Here is a 21,311-nt window from a genome sequence, read left to right on the forward strand (position 1 = left end):
TCTTTATTCTCGTGGACTCAACCTGGCCTCCCTGCACCTCAACTCTTCATATACAACTTTCATTCTTGCCCAAACTTGCCTGTGACTCCCCTGCTCTCTGGGAGTAGCTGCCTCAGTTTACAGTCGGAAGTGATCAACTAATCGCTCAGTGTGTGAAGAAAAGTTCTGTTCTGTAATTCACACTAATAAATAATTTACTGAAACACTGTAATTCAAATAAACAAACATTTAAACAGAAAAAAAACTAAAGTGAACACTAAAATACTAAAATTACGATATTTTTCGCTATGAAAACAATATACAGTAATTCTCGAGGACCAAGCCAGCTGCTGCGCAAATGTCTGAGAATTTGAGCAGAGAACGTGCCAGGCAAGTGAGGTAAGCAGCGTGAGTCGGGGGCCCCAAGCGTGGGACCTGAGCCTGCTAGTGTGCAGGCGAGGTAACTTTTGCTGCTTCTCGCCACCAGAATCAACATAAAACTTCTCTGATCAATAGCCGGTACAAGAACCAGGTCTGGATAAAAAAAACTTTTAAACATAAGTCTAAATTTAATCATTACTGCCTTCTAACTTCCGGCATGTAACGATCATACATAGCTTTTACAGGGAATATATGTAACATCTGGGGGATTTTACACATAAAGAGTCAGGCGAGAGCATACACTAGCATGCCTTTTAGAGTGGAGCCCACCAAACCTCACACACCTTCCTGGTCAAACGATCGCCTTAACTATCGTACGTCTGGAGTGGCCGGGGGCAGAGCGGAGGAGGGATCACGCGACGCCGGCAAATGCATTCTAAACATTGTCTGTATCGTGCACGTCCAGCAAATTGTCCAACTTCAAGTTTACGTCCTAAGCTGCAAGACTACCATATTTATCGCCCGGCTCGTAAAACTAGACAAGATGGATGTACCTACTTGAGTTGCATGCGGCGCACTGCACCATACTGGTCGTATGATAAAATCCATCCTTGCACCTCTTAGTCATACGTGCTCGACTATAGCATTTCCTTACCCAGCGCAACACTTTCAAGAAATTGTCGTACATCTTGACTACAATGCCTCGAGTAAAACTACTATCTATAGCCTGTATCGTACATGCACACACAAAAGTGTCACCATGGAACTACAGCGCATTTGTAACCTGCATCGTACCCTTTTCGAAAGTTGTTGCTCCAGAAATTGATGTTTGTACGTTACTGTGCCATTGCAAAGTTTCTAAACCGTTTCGCCCCGTAGCTTGATACATTTGTATGTGGCGGGTGTCGCCGGCGTCGGACGGAGCGTGACCCAAACCCAAGGGCCTGACCTTTACACACCCGGCCACAAAATCCCCGGAATACAGTATTGTGTGGCCCGCTACCTGCTGCTGATCCCATACTGCCACAGTCTGATTGGCTCTCCCGGAGACAGTGTTTCGAGACGTCACTCCAATGTACTACAGCTTTGGAGACTACTTTCACGTACTGGTTGGGGACGGTGGTGATGTGTGGTATGAGAGGATGCATGTAACTAATCCAGTCAATGGAAGCGACAGCAGACTACGAATAATAAACACCTACAGATGTTCATCCTAAATCAGATCATCCTAGTGTACATATTGTACGACTAAATCATCCTCGCGTGCACTTCTGACATCTAGAACATCTTGACGACCACACTGAGGCTAGACACCAACGTGAGGTACAGAGGGTTCAGGGTGCACACACACACACACACACACACACACACACACACACACTTGTGTTAGATCACCAACAGTGTTGGTGTGGACGTATTGACGTCCAGGTGCTGGTGGGGTGCGGCCAGCTGAGTCAACACACAACATCAACCTCCTTACATGGCCAGTGTTCAACAGGCACATGTACAGAGGAGGATGGACGACGCTAATCATGTCTTGCAATGGACTGGACAAGAAACACGTCCACTGAACACCCTCGTTTAACAAGAGTTCCCGGATCTTGCGTGTGTTCTATATCCTCTTCTGTGCCTCCGCCCACAGAAGCGTATGATAAGGAGTGTATGATAAACTCGCCGCCCTGTACCACATCAAACTGATATACATCAAAAAACGTTATCAGGTGAAAACACCACCTTAATAAACCACCAGTTTGCATATCTATGTTGAAATAAAAAGTATCTTCGTTCTCTTGACATCAAGGCTAACTGGCAAGAAATACAAACACAAATACACACACACACACACACACACACACACACACACTACAAGGCCACATGAACGTTCAGCCGAACCAGTGATCAGTGAAGCCTTCTCGAAGGGCCTTCGGTTGCGGCCAACACTACTCTCTCTCTCTCACTCTACCTGATCCAAAAAAATACCACTAATGAGCTGGCCGACCGACGCCCACGCCTTAAAAACTGGGTAAACTTACACATACGTCGTCAAAGGAGCTGTTTTCCGTATGTCAACCCCCTTAACCAAGACACTATATCCCCTGAACAAGACGGAGCGATCCTTGGGTATAACGATGACCCGTTCTTTGACCTGACCCTTAAGGATAGGATCAAAAGCTAAGCCTACATACATACCCCTGGGCTCGTATCGCGCAGGCAGGTCACACGATAGAAAGCTACAACAAAGCTGTTACTTTCAACCTCCATGACATAAAGCTGAAATAAAGTTTTTACATTCAACCTCCACGATAGAAAGCTACAGTAAAGCCGTCACTTTTATCCCCGTAACGCAGCAGCTTAAACTGTTTTAATTTGATACGTAAAGACCTGATGAACCCAGGTTTTCTACATTACGAAGCTACTACAGCTGCACGTATGAACAGTTATGGATCAAAACGTGTTTCTAAACACCAAACTTGTGGTGGCAACGGGAAAATGTTACCATCAGGGGTAGCAAAATAAGGGGTGAGTGTGAAATGTGGTCGTCAGGTTCTAGATGAGTTTTATAAGTGTGTGTGTGTGTGAGGAGAGGTGCGAGCCAGGTTGCCCGGGTTCGTATCGTCCCCCAAGGTACGACCCAGGCTTCCCACTACAACCACCACCTTATTCATTATTCCAGACGAGTGGCTGCCGCTTGCCGGCCGCCTGATGACTGCAGCAAGCGGCCAGCTCGAGAGCACTGTTATATAAAGGAGGCCGGCCACATTCCTACCCACCACGTCAGGTAACAACTCCTGAAACGCTGAAGTCCGCGTCACCAACACCAACTGACACCATTAATAAACTCGGCAGAATCAAACCCGCGTCTTCTGCTCCAACGAATGAACAAGACTGATAAACTCGACTGAATCGAATCCCAACCAGTTCTCAACTACGTGAAGCCACGACGAATAAACCTGGTTGAATAGCACCCACTTCGTTTTCAGTGCTGCAAACACACGTCTAATACACCCGGTCGTTGAATCGAATTTAGCATCTTCAGTTTCGCCAACCTCCCTAGCTGAATCGAACCTACGTTCTTGGCTTCGTCAATGTACGTGGTGGAACCTAACCTACCTCTTCCGTTCCGAAGACAGGGACGATCAATATACCCAGGTGAATGGAGCGTACGTTTTCAAGGCTGGAAGAATATGAGTCTCCTGGGAGTAGAACCCTGCTCACAGAGCGTGTGACCCTCCTTAGGACGGAGTCCCGGTCCGTTACAGTGTAGGCCGGCCAGAGAGCGAAACCATGGCTTACTTGCTGTCGGCCACCTGAGAATCCAACCCAGGCCCTTCAGGGATATAGGCTACCTGTGGAGCTGAACGTAAATCTTTTCAGGTACATGAAATCTGGGAATTCAACCCACGTACTTCAAGGGTGGACCACTATATGTATTCGCTCCCTCATAATGTGGGCTCCTCCGAATCGGACCCAGGTTCCCGGCTGGCCTCAACGTGAATTTAACCCTTGAGAGTGTTCTGAAGGCTGTCTTGAGCCCTGATCCTGTTGGCTCTGCATCAACAAGAAAAAGTCATCAATTTGTAAACCAAATGATATGTAACCCAGATCTTTACTCTTGATGGCTGTCTCTTGATAGAACCGGTCTGCTCAATGTTGTACACGGCCTCGAATACTGTGGATCGAACCCAAGTCCTGCAAGCTATGAACCGCCCCGGGAATCCAGACAGAGAAAAGCCACACAGGTAAGAGGTGGGACGGAGTGGGCAGCCAACCAGCTCGACATTAAACTCCAGTTTGGCCTCACCTGACCTTCAGCAAAGGTCACTAACTGTCACTGATATCAAAATCCTCACATCAGAACACTTGATTACCATAAACACTACTGGTTATCTTGTCTTACTTTAAGATAAGTAATTACTGTCGTACAGTGACGCGAGTTGTAATAGTAGTTCTTAACCGTTATGTTACTCACACAAGATACAAGTTAACCACACAGCTGCTCCTCTAGTAACAAGTCTACTAACATATCGCCAACTGGTAATCCATTAACTCTACCACCTGTAACTGCTAAGTTAAGATCATAATGACTAATGACCTTAAAACAGAAATAGTGATGACGTAGAATGTTTTTTTTTTTGTGTGTGTGGTAAGACAATGACACAATGCCAAGTAGCATGACAATCATTATCCAAATTTTGACGATCTGTCTTCCATAATGATGATACTCTCGCTATACTAGAAATGACAATAATGCGAGAGACATGAGGAGAGAGCTGCTAGCATGTAGAGTGGCCGGTAACGGTTGAGGCCAGAAGCTACACCGCGTCAACCATGAAGACTGTGTGGATCACAGGAACCAGCGGACCACAGCCCACGTCACCACCACCACCGCTCCAGCCAGCCCTCTGTCCTATCCTCCAACCGCTCTTGCCACTGCTGCGCTGCCACCATCAAAGCTGCCACGACTGCTGCTGCTAGAGGCCGCCCGGCCTGGGTTACACAAGTCATTGTGGCGGATCCTGAGGCCCTGCCAGCGCCCGCACTGCATCAAAATGAATTTTGACTCATTACATCGTTAATCAAGCCGGCTTCACACTCCGCCTGAGATATGCGCCACCGGCCTCCAACCGCTCTCCCCAACATTCCACCAAGATAGGCTTTTTTTTCCATCCCTCTCTATTGTCCACTCTATGTTCACGTGCCAAGTAGGCCCCTGGATCAGTTTCCCCAGCTGATACGAGATTTCAAAACATGAGAGCCAAACAGTTCGGTATAAAGACTATGGGTCAGGGAGCTAGCAACACTGGCCGCAGGCAGCCATCGTTACGAACGTTGGTGGTTCCGTGCTGTCGTTACGACCTACACATTCCCACCAGCACCGGACGACCATGGCGGCGGCAGTCTACGGCTGAGCAGCCAAGCGTGTCGGCCCAAGCGTTCAACACCTGCTGAATATTTTACATTTCTTTTCAACGGGGTAATCCATAGCAGCGTGACGGGTCCAGTAGAGAAACAACAAGGTCTCACTCAAGCTCATCCCCGGCTTCAGTCCTCGGCTCAGTCATCCGTGCTGCCCTCACTCCCCCACTCTTGTCCTCCTGACTTAAACATGCTGCGAGTACATCAAACACTAACAACTCTGTATCGCCTAGAAACATGCCGCTGAAAACGTGGTCTGGGTACACTGGCCCAGAGGGATAACTTCTACATTTCTCCTCTTGATTCAAGTTACTTCGACTGCGGGGTTTATATCAACTGTGTACACTCTCTCAGGCTGGTTTTTTATTCTTTACTTTTTAAACACCTGCTTAAACTTATATACCTTCACAGCCTTTGATAATAGTGAATCGAAGCAAGCCCTTCGGTTAACGAGAAACGAGAGGCATTAGTTTTACGAATCGAGAGCCATAAAACCAAGAAGGACTGAGGATCATCGAGCACATTCCAGGTAAACATGGGCGAGGCTACAATTCCGTCCAGACCACTGAATTTACATAACTTGAGCCAACCATGACTAACACTGTCCTCGAGCTACTGCTGGCTAGCTGCAGGCACGGTGGCCAATCCACCCCGGGCCTGACCTGTGTGTGGGTGTGTGTGTGTGTGTGTGTGTAGCTGACCTCTGCCTGCGCACCATGGCTGTGACCTGGGCGCCCCCAGAGCTTCCCAAGTGACAAGCAGCTATCAACAGCCGCTCACAAGGTAACCTAATTCTTGCGAGCGTCACCTGTACGTAAACTTACTAAACTATAGGGTAAACATAAAAACGACAGATTAACACCTTCAGCGTCTTCAAAGTTCTCAAGAACTTGACGGTAACTGCTAATCTGCCTACATATGCATGCTGCAATCTAAGACAGCCAAAACAATGGAATCACAGAGTACATATAGCGGGGGGAGTAACGTAAGTAAAGCCTTCAAGAAATTAATGGGGTAGCTCGTCTTGCGTTTTTCATCTAATGATGTGACAGTAGTGTTTAAAACCCATTTTCCTCAGTCTTTTCCATTTCCTGGTAATCACAACTAAACACGGCGCATAAATAATGCCCAACACCACGTACGTGATATTCTTGTAAACCACAGTTTCAGGTATGAGGTCCTGGTAATAGCATATTAATCATTCAACACAAAAGGGACGAGCAAAGGCTTTTGGCATTCTCAGGAGTGGATGTCATGAGCTGACTTCACCTGGTGAGTCAGGCACAGTGCTGAATTAGTCACTGTCAGCAGCGTCAGGATGGCGAACCTACCTCTGTACCGCTTCATAAAGCTACTGGATTTCTCTTGGTCGAGAAAGAGTGAGACGATGAGAAGCTATGTATAAAACTGCGCCATGAATAACGATGTAACGTACATCTGCGCCATTCTCAGATTATGGAGAACACCTGGGATTAATACACGCCTCGGCTGAATACATGTCAACAAGCTCTGGTGGACGCGGTTCCCTGCGTCGGAAATTACTTCACAAACCCTCCCCAAAGCAATTACTCCACCACACTCCTCCATTCCTTAATGTTCGTCCATAATCTGTTTTCCAGAGCTGGTTCATATTTCATACCTTAATGTCGCTCCATAAATCTTCCAAGATTTTTTTTTTTTTCTCTCGCTCTCTCCTGCAGGTTTTCCACCGATCGCACCCAGACACGATGAGACTAGGAGGACCCAGCTACACATCCAAGCTTAACCTCTCTCCCTCCCTCACCAAGGGCCACCATCTTGACAATGAATGATCTCATATACCCTTAAAGACCATAACTAAGCAGATCCTACCGCTGCCTTCGTATTCATGGATGTAGCAATCTTCACTGCCGCAATGTAATATATGGGTGGGTTGAATGTGATGAGTATTATGACCCATGAATTACGAAGCTCCTCCACACATTCTCTGACTTCACATGTACTCATTTCCTGTTGGAATTTCACCACAACCAACCCTGCATCTTAATCATTTCATTCTTATTACAGACATGCATCAAACAAGCATTACACACGTCTCTTTCTCTCCACTACAAAAGGGTTTGTAACGACGACTATTACTAAAAATATTCACCTCTTATTTTTAGGAGCCATTTACATTCTAACGTATGGCAACCTACAATTCAACGTCGTGCGCACGATCACTCTCCGATGAACGAGCGTTGTAGTGTAACAGGATTTTGGCAGGGGGGGTTGCCGTGGTCGCCTCGGCTATATGAGTTGGAATCAATAACTTCGCTTATGGCCTGGCCACGCATTGTCTCCCCCGGCGTCCGTGTAGCGGGGTCGTGGCCGCCCGAGGAAGGCCCTGTAACGAGGTTGCGCTGTGCAGTAGGTGTGGTGTGTTTGTGTGTGATTGTTGTCGCTGATACTAAATGTATTTGTTAATGCTACTGCCGTCAGCTGAGTGGGAGTGAGGGGTGTTAGTGTGTCTCGCCCCTCCAACACTATTCTCGATACCTGTCATCGAGAATATCCCCTCAGCACCGAACAATTCATTCAAATACTGACGAAGGAGAATACACACATCGACAATATGGCACATTATCTGATCTCGGTGATAAAACAGAAAAAAAAAATCAACAATGCAAGTTCGAGTGACAACTCTGCCAGCAGAGAAGTTGAGGTTGACTGTGACACAGAGTAGGCAGGATCTTATGAATACCTCCCTCCCTGTCATGACGGCTGTACGCGCGTGGGATCCCTTGTCGCACCAGAATACAAGCCGCCCAATGTCCTGGAATTTGCGTTGCTGACATCAAGACCGGGGGGGAAGGGAATTATTTACAACGTACACTGACGTATCACTTGATTATATCGCACAGGAGCTACCTGCTGCTACCGTAACACACACTCCAATATAACTCTGTCACTAAGTACTCCTGCATATACCCATTTCCGATGAGACGTACAATATAAGACCATGAAGCATGTAAAAAGCGCGGGAAGAGATCGGTTATTGCCCATTGTAGCAGCAGCCGGGTGGTGGGGGAGCGTCGCTCAGACCTTTGTTTGATGAAGTACACGGAGCGAGGAGCACCATCTGTGTCCGCAGTGGATGACGCTCTCACTATTTTGGCGGCCTACCAACACTGCCCCGGTCATACCATACTAGCCGGTTACACAGAATAGGTGGATGGTTGCAGGGCTAAAGAATGGTTCATAACAGAGGCAGTCCGCAGCACTTTATCCGTACACGGTAACCTGATGCGTCAGTACAACGTAAACAGGGTAGGTGAAACCAGCACCACTCTCCCACACCGACCAACACCTACGTATCATGACTCACTAAACTATACGTGTAGCGCACACAGACTCAGATATGACGATCTGAACATTTTCTACCGAGAAGATGGCGTGATTTATATACATTAACCACGCATAGTTTCATGACTCGCCATCGTATTACTACCCGGGCAATTATCACATCATTGGACATATGGCATATAGACTCACAAATCAGACAGGGTTTCCTGACTGACCTTCGTATTACTACTTAGACTATTATCGTACGCGGGACTCCAACCATTTTTCACCACGCTCAAATTATAGGTTTCAACCTTCGAGATGGCTCATGATCTCACCTCACTCTGGTGCTGAGGTTAGAAGGAATGTTCGCTGAATAAAAATAAACAGTCATTGTTACGAGCTTGGGCTCTTCATTATGGAATCTCAATGGTCAATATAAATGCCGCAAACCTGAGCCTTTCAATCTGGAATGACAGAGGCAAATAAAACGAACCGAACTTCTACGGTAAATAAATGTCTTCCTTGCACAGCACACTGAAAAGTGCTGTTTAACTCGCTGTAATCATGTCTCCAAACTTTAAATTCACTATCAAGAGAAGTAAAATGCATAATAGTTAACGTGCTATCGCACTGTAACCTTTCACTTGGTAAGTAAAACACCATCACAAGTAACAGGAATATTCACCAAAGACAATAAAACACATACACCTTACTTGAACGCACAATACACGGTCATCAACCTTGAGGAATATGGATGTACAAAACAACACCACGTCTGAAAGCCGGCGAACTACCAAGCGAAGACCAGGCCAAGTGTAGCCTAGCATGTACTGGAACTGGGAACGCCACACCACACCAGCTGCCGTGGATTCACAGATTTCGTCAGTTCTCGACTCGCTTGGTGACGTCAACTACATGGTATTACCTTCAAATATCTGCTGTGCTTATAGAGGGTGCTTAACCACTGATATAATCTATCATTCATGGAGAGAGTTCACTGTATGGGTACATCTTTACAACAATAAAGACAATAATAAGACATGAAAACGGAACATTAACACAAACTATAACTGAAGGGGAAAAGACAAGAAAAATGACAGCATTAGTGTGTGACAGGTTTTAGAGTGGGCGAGCCAAGAGCAGTCTGACGGCGCCACCTCCCTACCGCCCCACACTCCCCAATCTCTCCCTCCCAAGCGAGAACCATCACGGTGTCGGGCCCCGAAAATTCCTCACCCAACATGGCCGTGCGCATCTCGGTCCTCATTTTTCCCAGCAACCCGCATCACCCACTAACACCACCACCACCACCGCCGCCACCTACTCCGCCTCTTCCAACCCAAGCCGCCCTAAACTCTCTCTCTCTCTCTCTCTCTCTCTCTCTCTCTCTCTCTCTCTCTCTCTCTCTCTCTCTCTCTCTCTCTCGAAGCTCGCCAGCTCCCTCCCTCACCACCTCCCCTCCTCACAGCCAACCAACAACCTTTGTGTGTGGTACCACAGGGACTCTGGTGACGTTCCAGTTGCTAGGGACCTTCCTGGGACCTGCATCAGACCTTGCGTTTCAACCTTCTGTAATATTTATGCTGCTAGTACGCGTAGTGTGTGAGACTTTCTCGTATGCTGGAAAGCCGATACTGAAACAGCCATTGTTGTTACCACAGATGCTGCTGGTGCTGCGCTGCTTTTGGCTACTTTCAATGCCTTTAAATCAGGTTCTCTTCCTCTTGCTACTGCTAATACTGGTGCTATTCCTGAAGCAACAACTTGTATGGCTTTTTCCATAATGTTATTATCATTGGTACAATTCCCCCTTACTTACTCTGGTTGTTAAGGCTGCTAAAGATACTGTACGTAATATTGCTAACTATCTTCTACGTGAACAAACTACCTTCTACGTGAACAAGTACCAAACGGCTACAAGTAACTGCAACAACAATAAAAATATCACAAACTTATTCTTCTACAACTGTCACTACAGCTACAATAATCATTACGGTACAAACATCATTACTTACCATGGACTGGAACAATATCTGGAATGATAATTTCCTCAAACATCAATATAACAAGGAATGCTTTCTCTGGTGTCTAATAGTCTTTCATGAGTCACTTCCTTTCCACACTTCAACTTCCTGTTGCGTTGTTTCTTCTTCTGCAACATTCGCCTTACTTTACGTACATTAAACAACTGATTTACTATGTAACTATAAACAAATAGAGGAAAATGAGCCTTACCTTTTCATATATGCAGCGAAGTCATAAAATCCAGTTTTGACGTCTTGTGAATGATAAGTTCCATGCTCATAGCAACCGATTGATGGTAAATATCACTTCAAGGGCTGGTAATACATTGCTTTTTCATTTTCAAACAGCTCATTTATTTTCACTATTCAACTATACACTTTCAGTTTTACTGCAAGTCGCACAATTACTGCCAGAGCAACGATGAGTTCCACATCAGTCGATCTTCATATCAATGTGAATCAACTATACCTTATCACTCCAAGCCCACGTAAACACCGGTGCCTCTCTCTCTTTTCTTCTCCAATCTAGCACCACTTCACTATTCAGCTCAACATGAGCTTCATTTGGTTAGAGAGATAACACCGTGGAATGACAGGCCTGAAGAGGGGGGGAAGTTACACAATGAAGGTGCCAGAGTTATGATAACTTCCACGTCAGTCCATCTTCACAGAGGGGATTGGCGATAACAACGAACTATAACTGCAGGGGAAAAGATTAAACGATAAAGTGTAAGTTTCGTGTGATACGAATGTTTCATTTTTTAACATCAACATATTTGAACGTGATACACGAAGCTATTGACTGTGAAAAAGAGGAGGAAAATACAGAGTGGCAACGCGAGTCTAAGAGCCGGTGTTCGCAAGACCGCAAGTTAAGGTAACGCCAAAGGGACAGACAACACGTCACTGTACAAAGTTCACACTCGCTTCTCTAAAAACAATTAGGAAAACCATAAATAAAACCCGCTACATAGCTAAAACGTTCCCCTTTGTAACCAACGACAGTGTATTCGTATATATGAACTGAATGGAAATCTAGCAGTGTTAAAACAATGCTTTTTTTTATCCATACCCAACAACAAAACTGGCAATATTTTAGTTCAATTCCCTAACAGTACTCTAGATCACTGCATTACCACCTACCTACCTACCACACATGCTTCAAAGTCTGGTTTCGGGGTTTTCATGCCACAAAGTCCCAAAATCTAAGATGCCTCTGTCGCCCACCTTTGTTACTGACTCACTCCTCAGCACATGAGCTTGCCTTTCTTCCCTGGTCTCACATGGTTAAGTAATGTCAGCTATTTCCTCACCCCCATCAAACCACGTTAAATCACCAGCTCCAACCCTACTGCACACCTTCCCTTCACCTACAGTTCGTAGAAAATGAAACTTTTTTAACTTAATAAACTGAAAGTGTCATCCTGTCAGAAGAAAGAACAAAATTAATCTCCGATTACGAAGTTCGCCTCTGAGGCGTGAAATATAGGTCAGGGGGACCTACTTTTGGAGGGCTGGCGAAGCGCTGCTCATCAATATACAACTGCATATGAAGTTACATGACCGTACATCAATTATTAGCCGAAAACTGAACCAGAGTGTAATACATAAGCAAAGTGCGGACGTGGACGCAGAAGGTGGTGGAAATAGTTCACCCACGACTTCGTAGAAACAAACTGAAAATGACTAAATCCACCTGACAAACGTACGGACATGATGTATTAGACAGAAAGTAATCTCCACGTATTAAGTTGATTTAGAAGCAGAGGAAACAAGCCGGTCTGGGCTGACTCCCACCCCGTCAGCAAACTCAACCAAGTCCTCCAGACAAAGCTATGAATATGACATAAATAGCCTGATTTTTTCCAGCATAGAACAATGTCGGTGGAAAACTCTAGAAACAGAGGAAACAAGCCGGTGCGTGGGGTTCGCTGTCACCCTCCGCGGAGTCTCATCGTGATGGTGAGGGCTCGTTCCAGTTGGGACGTTATCGTGTCCTGTGTTGCCTCGGTAAAAGTGTTATCGTACAGCTTGCGATGATGTGTTGTTGTTGTTCACACTGCCGTGCTACCGGTGATAACCCTCTCCCTGAAATTAAATGATTGGATGATGGCGAGTGGTGGTGTCCACAATGCTTTACCTCAACGTAAAGATTTTTCTTTCATGTCGCCTATGTCTGTGGTTTTATCTATACGAGTTCGAGACAGGAAAATGTCAACGATCAAGAGCGTGTGACCTTATTTGACCTATAACTTGCTCCACTAAAAAGGTTCATCAGCAGCGAATCACATAACCTACTGAGCACGACGGCATGACCTTTTGAGTTTGGTAATCTGACTTTAATTTGTTTATCTAAGTCTGTACGTTATTTACGACGGATGTTACGAATAATACAAAAAAAAAAAAAAATCACACGGACACAATGCACACTATCAAAATGGGATCAAATAAAAATGGTCACGTGACATAATGAACTCAAATGGCACGTGTAAAATCTTATTATGCAAATCAGTTTGTACAGCTAGGAATTCATTCATACACCTGTACAGGCATTTGCTGCTTGTAATATAGCTTTTCACGTGACTCACTGGCCTTATACAGATAAATAGGGATGGGATTATATTTAGTTTTCACATCCTACAAAGATCACGTTATTTGGTAAGTTTTCTACTATGCCCTAGTTATATTTGTTACGTTTTCTTACCGTGCCCCAGCAATACTTGTTCTCTATCAGTACTCCACGCTGCATCACTGTTTTCTACAAGTTTTATTTGTGTCCTGGGGTATATTGGTTTTCTGTGCGTTTTCTTCGTGTCCAAGGTTATATTAGTTTGAAATCCGTTTTCTTTGAGTCGTAAGGTAAATTAGTTTTCTGTACGTTTTCTTCGTGTCCTAGCTCATGTTACTTTCCTGTAAGTTTTCTTCGTGTTGACTATACCTAGTTTTCTGTACGTTCCCTACCAGCGCCCCAAGCTGTATTAGCTTTCTCCTCTTGCCCGAGGATATGTTTTCTATAACTTTTCTACTAATGTCCTAAGCTATTGTTTTTAGCAAGTTTTACCAGTGTCCCGAGCAATACTACTGTCGTTTACGTGTTCTAAGCTATACCAGTTTTCTAACCGTGACCCCCTAAGCTGTACTGGTTACCTATCTGTGTCCCCAAGCTATATCACTGTTTTCAACCAATGTTCCAAGCTATACTACAGCTCTATGCATCCAAGCTGCACTACTGTTTTCTACCTGTTTCCAAAGCTATGTTAGTTCTCTATCCGGTACCCAAGCTTAATCATTTTCTTGCATATCCCAAGCTACAGTACTGTTCTCTATCTCTCTAATAGTTAGTTTTCTCTCCGTGCCTCACGTTATACGAGTTTTCTCTCCGGTTTCTATCTGCGTTACCAAAACAGCTATATCTTCTATTGACGAAATGTTATGCCGTGTTCTAGCCGTTATCTTATCGTGACCCCGCGTTCTGTCAAACCGTTCTACGCGATATCTTACTCTGACTCTACGTTACGTAGTGTGTTACATGTTATATTGTGACTTTATTATCTTATGTTCCCACGTGATATATACGTGTTCTGCCCGTTAACTTGGGTTCTCGAGTTATATACAAGTGTTCTCCCTCTTATATTGTGTCCCCATGTTATGTATAGGTGTTCTACACGCTTTCTTGTGTCCACATGTTATGTGTTCTATCCGTTATCTTGTGTCCCCAAGTCACTCCCCATGTTCTATATGGATGTTCTACCCTACCCGTTGGCTCACCAAGCCTCCATATTCTTCCACTTTCTATACCTGTTATTGCACTGCAGGACTAAGTTACGTCACGATTTTCTTTAGTTACACTACAAAGTTCTTCACGTATTATGGAGCGGTGGTGGGAATTCTGTGTGTGGCAACGCCGCCAACAACACACACATTCACAAGAAGCACAAAGAACTAACAGAGAAGGTCCAGAGGAGGGCAACAAAGATGGTACTAGAATTAAAGGAGCCGAGTCACAGTGAGTAGCCAGGAACCACAAATCTGCCCACAACAGAAGACAGGAGAGTCAAGGGGTGACTTAATCACAAACTTTAAGTTCTCAAAAACCCATTCTGATTAGGTAGACAGGCAACAGTTCCTTGAAAGAGGCAGAGATAGCAAACAATTAAAAACCATTACATGATATTAAGTATATATATGCTGAAGATAAGTACTTTTAGAGTATAGGAGCGGTGGAAGAATGGAATAAACTGAATGGGATTGGATAAAAATGTTTAAGACATTGTACGACAGTAAAGAACGTTGAAGAGATGGGGCACCACGTAAGACTCCCTCGCCTGTACATACAAACAGGTAATTACAATCCCACACAAGACGCTGCCCACTACCTACCCTGCCTGCTGTGGTGGCCATGTCGTCTGTGGCGGAGTTATTTATAGCTGGCGGAAGATTTCTAGAAATAATGTCAAAAACACAAATGCTAAAGGCGACAAGACGCAGTACCACATAGAGAGAACACACGATGAGACTCCTTGAGCTAATTACTTTTTTTTCACTTGTGTTGGATGACCTAAACATTTAGATCTTTACTGAATATTTAACCCTGATGTGTGTGTGTGTGTGTGTGTGTGTGTGTGTGTGTGTGTGTGTGTGTGTGTGTGTGTGTGTGCGTGCAATCATCTATTTTTACTCTACAGGGAGGGTTTTACACTTATGGGGCCCCATCTCTTGAACATTCTCTACTAACGTACAGCCACTTAAACTTCTGTATGTTGTCCGCATTAACTACACCCCAGTTTACTTTATTCCATTCATCCATTACTGATGCACTATAAAAGTGCTTCTTTAGATTTCTCCCTCCAGTTCCTTGTTTAATTTCAAGTATTGGCCTCTGATTGATCTATCCTTTCATTTTTCGCAGAGCTGCTTACTTCAAACGTCATCAAACTAGTTCAAAAATTTAGCAGATGTCATAACGTCACCCTCACTCATATCTTCCATTCTGGGCAAATTTAAGGATTCTACCCTTCCCATGTCCTTCAGTTCTCTTAGTTCTGGTACCATCTCTGCTGTCCTCCACTGGGTCTTCTATATTAGCACTTTGTGCTTCTTTAGGTGTGACGACCATGCTTCAGAAGAATATTCTAGTTGTGGCCTCATGCGAAGAGCATGCTGAATATTTCCTTATCCATAAACATGAAAGCTGTCCTAATATCTGACAGCCGACAGTTTGTCTACTTTACTGTTCTCCTAATGTGGGACTCTGGCGACTAGGATATTATAACGCTGACCTACAAGTCCTCACAACATGACTCCTGAAGCTAAGGCCCTGACAAGGATCATACGGAAGCCATCTTTTCACTCCGCCTCATCCTCATTGTATACATTCACTTGCGATGAATCACAACAGCCGTGTGTGTCATATCAACTCTGTAGTCTGTCCAGGTCGCCCGTGTATGGTGACGCAATCCTCCTAGCTTTTCACTTCCCTCATGACCTTTGCGTCATATGAGAACATATTCAGGCTGGGGTCCATTACCTTCTGACAAGTTGTGTGTGTGTGTGTGTGTGTGCAATCAAGTGTACAAACCCGATGTACACACGATTCATCAAAGCCACACCAATTTTTCATCCCTGGAGGCGTTACCCCTCTCATTATACATGCACCTTGTGTATTCATCGGAATAAAACACCCACCTGGACACACACTACCACACCCACATGTGCTCACACCATTATACATGAATACCAGTACCGGCTCTCTCTCTCTCTCTCTCTCTCTCTCTCTCTCTCTCTCTCTCTCTCTCTCTACCCTTTGATTAAAGGTGTATGAAGTACCAGGATACGTTGACGGAGGGGAAAGAATCCTGAGTAGAAAATGAGGGATTGGGGTACAGGGGTAAGAAAAAAGAAAAAAAAAAGGGGGGGGGGGACTAAATGCGAGAGATGAAGAGTGTTGGATTAAGCACACGTGTGGCGGAGGGAGGAGGGTGGAGCAGGGTATGCGAGCGGGAGGGTGAACTACATTATACAGAAGGCGACAGGGAGAGTGCTAGCATACATCTAGCCCAGAGGGCAGGTCGTTGCGACCTTTGAACTCAAGGGTACGACCTCATGAACACGTGACTACGACACCACCACCTCCCAACACTACGTTACGACTTATGAGGAGCACAGGCTGGGGCAATACGTTACCTAGATGTGACCACAAACCTGAACACTCCCTACCAAACGTCCAGTAACCCGTAATAATAACATAATCTATTAATGACAAAATGCCCATCCCAAGCATTTTTCTTCAGTCTATCATAAAACCTGTTGGTTTTCCTTTATGTCTTTCTATTCTCGACCAAACTTAGAACCGGGGATTTTTATCTCTACACTATCACAAACAGCCTCGTTAACACCCAATCGCCTGTTACTTTTGGAATTCCTTTATGCAATACACCAACAACAGATGAAAAAAAAAAATAATGCTAATACGAAGCCATCTATTGTAACAACCGTATCAATATACCTTCAAAATATGATATAATCCCATCATAAATCTGATAGATCATAAAACAGGGTCATACATCGTGGAAATACTCACTAACAAACATCACTTGATGTATGAAACATCCAGCATAACAAATCCGTAAAAAAAAAAAATGTACCGACTTAAATTCTTTTATATCCAACATTTCGAATGAGAAATTTCCTTTCAAAATATTTACTGAAATATGAAATTAACAATCTAGAAACTATACAATGGTCGCTTCCAGTGATGCTTCCACAAAGGTTATAATCATCATTATGGGTACAACACCGGTCACTATGAACCTCACCCACGCCAGTCTTCCCTTCAACATTTGACTTTTGAAAGTATTCACAGACGAGGACAAATTCAAGCTTGCCTCCGTTTTCTTTGGCAATGAATGGAGCACGGACGTTAACAGCGAGCGTAAACTGTACCTGTAACGCTGGCTTGCAAGCCCAGGGGTAGCTAAACCAGAGAACCTCAAGACGAATACGTACGACAGCATCAATGACTGTCATATGCGTCACCGACGGTGTCATAATGCCTTGACTGAGACACAAAGTTGCACACACACACAACACCGAGAGCCTAGACAGGAGACCTTATGATCCATGAGGTAAGCTACGGACACAGAGACGGAGAGGAACACGTAGGGAAGGTAACACGATACACAGAGGCCGGGGAAGGTGGGTAAGATGATATGTGGGTAAGCGAGAGGTACTCGTGGGCAAGACCCAGTCACTCTCGCAGGTAAGAGTACAAGTAACAATCAACCCCTCCCTCTCCCGACCACAGGTACACCTGGCATTGGGAGAGGTGGTCAGACCCTTCCTGGGAGGAGGGAGGGTGAAGTGTAGCCGGCAGCAGAGGATGTGAAGGGAAGGGAGGGTGAGAGGCTTTCCATCGGTCGATGGGGGAGGGGGGCTACACAGCCACCCCCTCCCAACTCCCTTATGTTCTCGTTTCATTATCAAAAATCAATCTGTCCTCCTACTACATTATCATCCACCCTGTCCTCTCACTACAACTTTATCATCCACCCTGTACTCTCACTACAACATTATCATCCACCCTGCAATCTCACTACAACATTATCATCCACCCTGACCTCTCACTACATCATTATCAAACACCCTGTACTCTCACTAAATCATTACCACACACACTGCATCATTATCACACACCCTGTACTCTCACAACAACATTATCATACACCCTGTACTCTGACTACATCATTATCACACACCCTGTACTCTCACTACAACACTATCACACACCCTGTACTCTGACTACAGCATTATCACACACCCTGTACTCTCACTACAACACTATCACACACCCTGTACTCTGACTACATCATTATCACCCACCCTGTACTCTGACTACAGCATTATCACCCACCCTGTACTCTGACTACAGCATTATGACACACCCTGTACTCTCACTACAACACTATCACACACCCTGTACTCTCACTACAACACTATCACACACCCTGTACTCTCACTACAACAATATCACCCACCCTGTACTCTGACTACAGCATTATCACACACCCTGTACTCTCACTACAACAATATCACCCACCCTGTACTCTGACTACATCATTATCACACACCCTGTACTCTGACTACAGCATTATCACATACCCTGTACTCTCACTACAACAATATCACCCACCCTGTACTCTGACTACAACATTATCACACACCCTGTACTCTCACTACAACAAAAACATAACTTTCACATTACCAAGACCTGCTATATGTTATTCTTGCAAGACATTAATAACGCCACTGTTTTACATGTATACGTGACCCAAACATAACTGTCAGTAAATGTGATTTACAGGTGAATGAAATGCACAAATGTAAATGTCGTGTGCTTCTGAGTGAAAGACTATATACTCACCAGACGATTTACAACGTGTGTGAGTAATTACCTATTTGTACTGTATGGCCAGGGAATTACACACTCGTGTGTGTGTGTGTGTGTGTGTGTGTGTGTGTTTGCGCGCGCGCGCGCAAATCTGTAATGCTCAACATTTGGGAAATCCACTGAAGACCAACCGTTGTCATTATACACTATGGAAACACGAAAATGCAACATCAACCACAAAGTTACCACCTTCAAACAACATGACTGGTGGTTATAACTAGCACCACCAACACTACCACCATCACCATCAGCATCACCATCACCATCAGTACCACCAACTCCACATGACCTGGGGTAGGTTAGGTCAGGGTATAAACAAAGCCTAACACAACTTAGAAAATCGTTGGAGACGGGAAGGGGAGGGCGAGAACTTTCAGGCGATTCCCAGCACTAGTTCCACCACCACCCCAACTATCACCTTCAGTAGCATCATCATCAACACCCCAGCAGCAGCAGGTAAAGCATGGCGTGCTTCTGACCTTCCCTTGCCACTGTGGCTCGCCTTATCACCACCAACTTCATCAATAACGCACAGTCCCGTGTGTCCCACGCCACCAGAGCGCCTACCTACCCTTCGTAATAACCAACCGCACCGACGCGTCGCCCTGGGTGGGTGGGTGGCAGGCGACGAGGGCGCGTCCGCTGGGGTGAACGGTTAAAGTCAGAGTACCAGTTGGGGGAGTGTGCACCAAGAGAGGCCAGATAAGCCATTCCCCCTTGAGCACGACGGTACGATCACTGAGCACGACGGAACTACCACTGGTTACGATGGCCTTGCCACTGATACTTAAGGGTAAGGTCAAGGCCAGGCCATCACACCAAGGGTTGTAACGTCATCATAATGGATCGTACCGTCATGTAAAAGGATCTTATCATCGTGTCCAAGGGTCGTATCGCTGTGCTCAAGCATTGCACCACTGTGCTCAAGGGGGTAATTATGACACAGCAAGTTACTAACGTTGAAGTTCGCACTCATGCATCCTGGTAAAAAGATGAGGTCTGAAGATGGCCGTAGTCTGCCGGCAGTTAAGCCACACACATCATTCACGATAGGCATCAACGCAACTGTTTATTCCCTACACATAAGTGAGAGAAAGTACAGAAAAGTGCAGTCATTCTATCCATACACAATCATGTGGTGGGAATGAGTTCCCATAAGATAGTCCGCCCCTAAATATATGAAAACATTCTTTAAACTTTCGAAGCTCACGCAGTCCACAGTGGCCAATATTATATAGGCGTGAGCAATACAAGGCCCCGGCCCCCTCTCCCTCCACGTGAACCCCAAGTCAACTCCCACCCTCCCTCCTCCTCCTCCACCCATCAGACCCACAACCGCCAACTAGAACGCAAAGGAAGATATAAATCATGCCAGAGCACAATTTCCCATCCCACATTAAATAAGCTCAGAAGAAATACATGGCGCGGGTACACACACACACATACACACACACACACACACACACACACACACACACACACACACGGTTCCTGTGGATTTAATCTACATCAACTTTCACCCAACAGCAGCAGCAGCAGCAGGACCCGGGTTTCACAAATACCAAGTGTTTCGTCACGGGGGTTCGCTGTATTCTATCATCACCCACTTCCACACCTACAGTCTACCAACAACGGTGACTGTAACGGTACGTACTTACCTGTTTATAATAAACATTGATCTCGTTGTGCAACCTCTGTATCAGTAAGACTTATGGACAACGTGATTAACGCAGCAAAGTTTACAACAATATTCATGTCACATACGATGTATGTTGTTCATAAAAAATCTCTTGAACTCGCGTTATGGAAACTGATTAATGAGCCCAAATGTTCCCAACATTGCTGGTTTAATGTATAATTTACCCAATCAAATGTTCATATAATAAGTATATTGTAAATAATGATCAATTCGATCTGAGGCCATTAATTACACTAAAACTACTATTAACTTTTTATATATATACGTACGCAGAGCAATTACGAGAGTTGGTGTCGTTATCCAACACAAATTCCATCCCGCACGTCAAGAACCAATCATGGAATGGGGGAGGTATTGTTAAAAACAGATCCTGTGAACGTTATGATGAGTATAGCTCCTGGCACACACACACACACACACACACACACACACACACATATATATATATATATATATATATATATATATATATATATATATATATATATATATATATATATATATATATATCAAAATCTGACCATACGGAATGCTTAAATCTTAAATTCAAAAAGTCCAT

General features: G+C 44.8%; 1 protein-coding gene across 32 annotated transcripts in view; it reads right to left on the reverse strand.

The window, feature by feature from the left end:
• The window catches only part of tou (bromodomain adjacent to zinc finger domain 2B toutatis), a 1,094,933-nt gene that overhangs the window by 810,367 nt on the left and 263,255 nt on the right, over positions 1–21,311 (reverse strand). For 19 of the 32 annotated variants that reach the window (XM_071667361.1, XM_071667356.1, XM_071667362.1 and 16 more), the window contains exon 2: positions 10,819–11,307. The exons of the other annotated variants lie outside the window; for them this stretch is intronic. In XM_071667361.1, the coding sequence (XP_071523462.1) occupies positions 10,819–10,826 (8 nt within the window). In that variant the 5' untranslated portion in view covers positions 10,827–11,307. The remainder of the gene's footprint in view (positions 1–10,818; positions 11,308–21,311) is intronic. 32 annotated transcript variants of the gene reach the window in all.

This window comes from Panulirus ornatus, chromosome 12 (genome assembly GCF_036320965.1).
Source record: "Panulirus ornatus isolate Po-2019 chromosome 12, ASM3632096v1, whole genome shotgun sequence".
In the NCBI taxonomy this organism is placed as follows: Eukaryota; Metazoa; Arthropoda; class Malacostraca; order Decapoda; family Palinuridae; genus Panulirus; species Panulirus ornatus.